This window comes from Anastrepha ludens, chromosome 5 (genome assembly GCF_028408465.1).
Source record: "Anastrepha ludens isolate Willacy chromosome 5, idAnaLude1.1, whole genome shotgun sequence".
NCBI lineage: Eukaryota > Metazoa > Arthropoda > Insecta > Diptera > Tephritidae > Anastrepha > Anastrepha ludens.
This window is the reverse complement of record NC_071501.1, coordinates 9,078,388-9,084,448: the sequence shown is the minus strand read 5'-3', so window position 1 is coordinate 9,084,448 and position 6,061 is coordinate 9,078,388. Positions and strand designations below refer to the sequence as shown.

Here is a 6,061-nt window from a genome sequence, read left to right as displayed (position 1 = left end):
GCAGCTTTGCAACCGTTTGCTTTTCGCATCGTTCTTTCTCTTGCAGGTTGCGCTCAGCTGTTTGCAGTGCCATCTATCTACTCTCTGATTCTCGGTTATCTCATTAAAAGCCTGCTCACATCCGTAATAATGCAAGCACACACACATACATAGGCCTCATTGGACTTTTTCGTATTGCGTAGCGCAGCAATTTCAGCTGATAGCACTTTCGCTTCGTGCCTGCTGGCTGCCTGCCATAACTAACAGCTGGAGTTGCAGCTGCTGCAGTCCGAACAAGCCCTGTTGCTGTTACTGCATACAGAGCGGCGCAGCTCCCTTACAATATCCTGTTGCTGTTGCTGTTCTGCTTCTTATATTCAATGTGTGTATGTATGTTAGTTATGCCCTAACCTCTGTACTGACTTCGTACATTTCGCTTGCACGCGACTTCGGGTATGACCGATGTCACATGCTACTACTATTTCTGCAAATACGTATGTGCATATATTATATATGTAGATGTATGTGGATAATAATTGTTTTGTCCTGTCGCTGTTAGCCTTGCTGTTGCTTTCGTGCTTTTGTGCATTCATTTGTTTGTTCGCTTCAAATGCTGAGTTCCTTTGGTTTGCCAAATTTATGTTTGTTCGCCGGCTGGTGTTGCTGTTGCTGCTACTGCTGCTGCTTCTGTTGTTACTTGTGTCTTTCCGGCCGAGCTTTCGTTGTAGCGCACGCGCTGCAATGATATTCATTAGGTTTATAGATAGCAAAGCGCTCGGTCGAATTGGATCCATACAGGCAGCAGCAGGCAGTGCTAGGAAGCCAACAAGCCAAGTCAGCCGAACAGGCAGTGCGCGGCCTCAGACCGGTAAATAGCCAAACAGGCAGCCATATTTACGTATTTTTAAGGACTCGTAATCAAATAAAAATCGTACGTGTGTACGACACTGCCAATAGCCACAAAGCTGACTGAAAAAGTTTCGGGATTTAGTTCTGTTTTGTTTGAAATATTTTTTTGAAGAAACAATTTTCGTAACTAACCGGCTAATTAGACTAATTCCGCCTGACGGTAGGCTCAACAGTATTTTACTCTAAATAAAAATTTATTTTTGTGTATAAAATGTGCCGTTTTATGCAAATTTTATAGCATTAGTGTATGGTAAATGTGCTGTTTTTTTCGCTGTTGGTTGATGTACGGAAGTTTTCACGTGAATAACCAAGCAATTGTGCGAAAGGTTGTCGGCATTCGATTGTGATTGTGCAGAGTAGATTATGTTTTGAACTTAGTTTTTTTTGGCTTACTAACTGTGCGGAAGGAGAAACTGGGTATTTTTTTTTAATTTTACTAAATGAAAGAATAATATTTTCAGATCAAGCTTTTTTTTCGTAAGATTCTGAATAAAATTAGGCCATTTTGCTACCATTGCAGAGGCTTTTGCACTAAAAAATTAGTCTTAAATATTTTTTTGCTTGAGCTATGAAATTGCATACATATTTTAATCAAGTACAAAGTGCCACAAAATTTGTCACCATGTCGGAAGATGTATAATTTTTGCAAACACTATTCATATTTGAAACTTGTAAATCAGACGGCTGCAGTATATAAACTTAGAAGCAATGGAGCGCGTAAAGGCCAAATAAAGTTTTCCATCACACAAGACCATTTTTTTATTTAGTAAAAAAGTTATTCATAAACAAAATTGTACATTTACGTGCGGAAAATATTAGCGCTTGAGCGAATTATATTCTACCTTCAGTGCGCTGAAGAACTTAATTAAATGCTGGCATTTCAACATTTTTGTAACATTTTTTTTTGAAGCGAAATGCAAAATCCGATACCTGGTATTCATATCTGAGAATAAGTAAAGTGAATTTTTACTTAAAAGTTTTTATTCAAAACCGACAAATAAAAACTGGGAACTCTTTTTAGCGATTTCTGAGATTAATTTTATTAAGTAAAGGAATGCGTTTTATGTGATTTCTAAAGCGGATTTTTATTAGCCTTCGAAATTTTTTTTCCAAGTATACTAAATGCCTGCTGAAAGCTGTGTTCTGTTTACATATTTTAGCTTAGTTCTAGTTTAAGCAGCGCACGGAAAACCATTTAATCAACTCCAAGTCTCAAAACACTAAAAACTGCCAGAGTATTAAAATAAAATAATAAAAAAATATTAACTTTAATTTTGTGTGTGAATAAACTGAAATGCTGCATATTGTCAGAAACTCACTTTTTTGTTGCTTCATTTATTTATTTATTTTAAAGAAGAATAAATAGATAGACATAATTATTTTTCTTATAGGCCAAAGCATTGACCTGAAAGGCCTTCAGCTATCCTCACGATTTCTAGAAATTTTTTTAAATATTTTTATCCAATACCGGCAAATATAAACTGGGAATTCTTTTTAGGGACTTCTAAGGTGAATTTTCTTAAGCATTTAAAGGCATGCATTTTATATAATTTCCAAAGTAAATTTTCATTAGCCTTCGATGATTTTTTTCTCTTTATTATGTATCGAATTTTTTCTAAAAGTGTTTTGGCAATTCTTACCTACGGGTTTTTAGAGTATATTTCGTAAATTAGTAAAAAACCGTGCCACCCAAAAAAAATTTAGAGAAATCAAACTTATCTAACTTCATTCACCAATTTTCAAACAAAAAGCTGACGGGCAAAGAAAATGGGACAGAGACGTAGACAAATCTTGAAATGAAAATAAAATTCAAGTATCTGACTGTGTTTTGAAATATGAATTTAATATTTTTAACACTCCAATTCCCAGGCTAAACTGAGACGAAAGAACTTGATTAACTTTTTTTTTGAGTAAAAATTCTCGTATGTGTGGTTTTTTCAATAAAAAGTAAATCTATAAGAAATTAATAAATAAAAATTATTGTAAAATAATTTTTAAGTAAAAAAAATTTTTAAATGAAATAAAATAACAAATTAAAAAACATAAATTAAAAAAAAACAAAAATTGCACAAAATATTTAAAAAACTATTTTAATAAAATTCATTTTTTCAACAAATTTTTTTTTAATAATTTTTTAAGTAGAATAAATTTTTTGAATAAAAACTTTTTTATAAAATAAATTTTTTACGCCAAGTTTGATTTATTTAAAAAATCTATTTTACTTAAAACAAAAAACAAAATGTTTTTTAATCAATTTTTAAGTACAATAAATTTTTTAAATAAAAAAGAAAACCTTTATACAAAATAAATTTTTTAGAGAATATTTTTTTTTGTAGTAAAATAAGTTTTTTGAATAAACAAATTTTAATAAAATAAGTTTTTTAATAAAATAAATTGTTTTTAATTTTTTTTAAATAAAACAAATTGTTTTTAAATAAAATAAAAATTTTTTTAAGCAAATTTTTGTTATGAATTAAAATTTCTTTTAGGGAAATAAAATAGCTTCTCTTTGCAATAAAAAGTAAATCTATAAGAAAGTAATAAAAAAAATTATTGTACAATAAAATAATTTTTAAATAAAAAAAAATTTTTAAATAAAATAAAATAGCAAATTAAAAAACAAGAATTAAAAACAAATTGCAATAAATATTAAAAAAAAATTTAATAAAATAAATTTTTTTAATAATTTTTTAAGTACAAAAATTTTTTAAATAATAAAAATTTTTTTATAAAATAATTTTCTTACGCCAAGTTTGTTTTATTTAAAAAATTTATTTTACTTAAAATTTTTTTTTATTTTACTGTACTCAAAAAAAAATTTTTTTAATAAATTTTTAAGTACAATAAATTTTTTACATAAAAAAAAACTTTTATATAAAAGAATTTTTTTAGATAATATGTTTTTTTAATAAAATAAGTTTTTTAAATAAAAAAAGTTTTAAAAAATAAGTTCTTTAATAAAATAAATTGTTTTTAAATGAAATAAATAAATAAAATAAAATTTTTATGTTTTATTTATTTATGTTTTAAATAAAACAAATTGTTTTTAAATAAAATAATTTTTTTTAACGAAAATTTTTGTTATGAAATAAAATTTCTTTTAAGGAAAGGAAATAAAAAAGCTTCTGCTAAGCTGATGGCCTAGTCGCTAATGCTTTTTTAATTCATTGTGATTGTAATTCATTACTTTCCAATTTTCAAATAAAACAAAAAAAAAAAAACAAGCTTCTGTTGGCAAAAAAAAGTAAATCTATAAGAAATTAATCAAATTTATAAGAAATTAAATAATTTTTAAGGAAAAAAAAATGTCTTAAATGAAATTAAATAACTAATTAAGAAGCAAAAATTAAATAAATAAATTGCAATAAATATTAAAAAAATTTAATAAAATAAATTTTTTCAACAATTTTAATTTTTTAATAATTTTTTAAGTTCAACAAATTTTTTGAATTAAAAAAAATTTTTATAAAATAAATTGCTTTGTTTGTTTATTTTATTTAAGCAATTTATTTTACTTAAAATATTTTTTTATTTTATTGTAATAAATTTTTTACATAAAAAAAACTTTTATATAAAATAAATGTTTTAGATTATATTGTTTTTTAATAAAATAAGTTTTTTAAATAAAAAAAATTAAAAAAAATAAGTTTTTTAATAAAATAAATGGTTTTTGAATCTTTTTTAAATAAAACAAATCGTTTTTAAATAAAATAAAATTTTTTTAAAGAAAATTTTTGTTATGAATTAAAATTTCTTTTAAGGAAATGAAATATTGGGTAGTCGAAAGGTCTTTTCGTATTTCTAATCAACCTTCATCTCTTTTTTTTTAAATTTATAATGAACTTTATTAAACCAATTATGTACCATTTTGGTCGACCACCTTTTTTCCCATTTTTCTTCTAGAGACATTAATTCATCAGTGTAAAACTTTTGTGGTTTGTCGGCGAAAAACTGCGACAAGTAATTTTCACAGGCTTCTCTTGAAACCAACTTTACTCCATTAAGGGAGTTCTGCATTGACCGAAACAAATGGTAGGCCGATGGTGCAAGGTCAGGGCTATATGGTGGATGCGTCAAAAATTCCCAGCCAAGCTCTCCCAGTTTTTGCCGAGTCATCAAAGATGGGTGTGGCCTAGCGCTGTCCTGATGGAAGACGACGCCCTTTCTGCTGATCAGTTCTGGCCGTTTTTTTTCGATTGCTTGCTTCAATCTCATCAGATGTTGAGAGTAAAGTGTAGAATCAATCGTTCGAGCAGGCTCATAGTGGATGATTCCTATACAATCCCACCAAACACACAGCATAACCTTTCGAGGCGTCAATCCTGGCTTTGCGACCATTTGTTGAGCTTCACCACCCTTGCACCATGATCCACTTTTCGCCTCCTGTTACCATTCGCTTCAGAAATGGTTCGATTTCATTTCGTTTCAGCCAAGAATCGCAGATGTTAAGTCGGTCCATTAAATTTTTCACAGACAATTCATTTGGTACCCAAACATCGAGTTTCTTTTTGTAACCAGCCTTTTTTAAATGGTTCAAAACCGTTTGATGATGAATGTTTAGTGCCTTGGCGATGTCATGGCAGCTTATGTGACGGTCCTGGTCAATATTTTCCCTAATTTCATCGACTTTTTCAACGATAGGTCGACCGGAGCGAGGTTCTTCTTTCACATCGAAATTTCCAGAACGGAAGCGAGCGAACCATTGTTGTGCTACACGAACTGATACAGCATCGTCTCCGTAAACTTCACAAATTTCATTGGTGGCTTGCGTGGCATTTTCCCTTTTTTATACAAAAATTTCAAAATATAGCGAATTTCTTCATTATTTTCACTCATTTTTGAACAGCTATAACTTTTTTTCAACTTCTCCGAATTTAATTTTTTTTGGTTAAATGAAGCTTAAAATGTCACCTTTCTAATGTTTTGAAAATACTGACTACCCCCAATCCCTTAAAACCCTTTAACTTTTATAACAGTAAATTGCTGAAGAAGTTTAACATCGAGCCAGATTTTTATGATTGAAAAAAAAGTAAAAACTAAATAAATAAAAAAAAAAAGAAAGAATGATACATTTTTTTTGCAATAGTATTAAAGTAAAATTTAATATTAAAAAAAATTCTTGGAAAAAAAGATAAATTAACAGTTTGGTTAAATTTAACAGTTTAGTCAAATT

The 6,061-nt window shown here is 28.3% G+C and overlaps 1 protein-coding gene across 1 annotated transcript in view; it reads left to right on the top strand.

Annotated features, from left to right (window-relative positions):
• Positions 1-396: 396 nt before the first annotated feature.
• LOC128864970 (uncharacterized) overlaps positions 397-6,061 on the top strand; it is a 29,311-nt gene continuing 23,646 nt past the window's right edge. Inside the window, exon 1 of the mRNA XM_054104795.1 lies at positions 397-847. Coding sequence (XP_053960770.1) covers positions 499-847 — 349 coding nt within the window. The 5' untranslated portion in view covers positions 397-498. The remainder of the gene's footprint in view (positions 848-6,061) is intronic.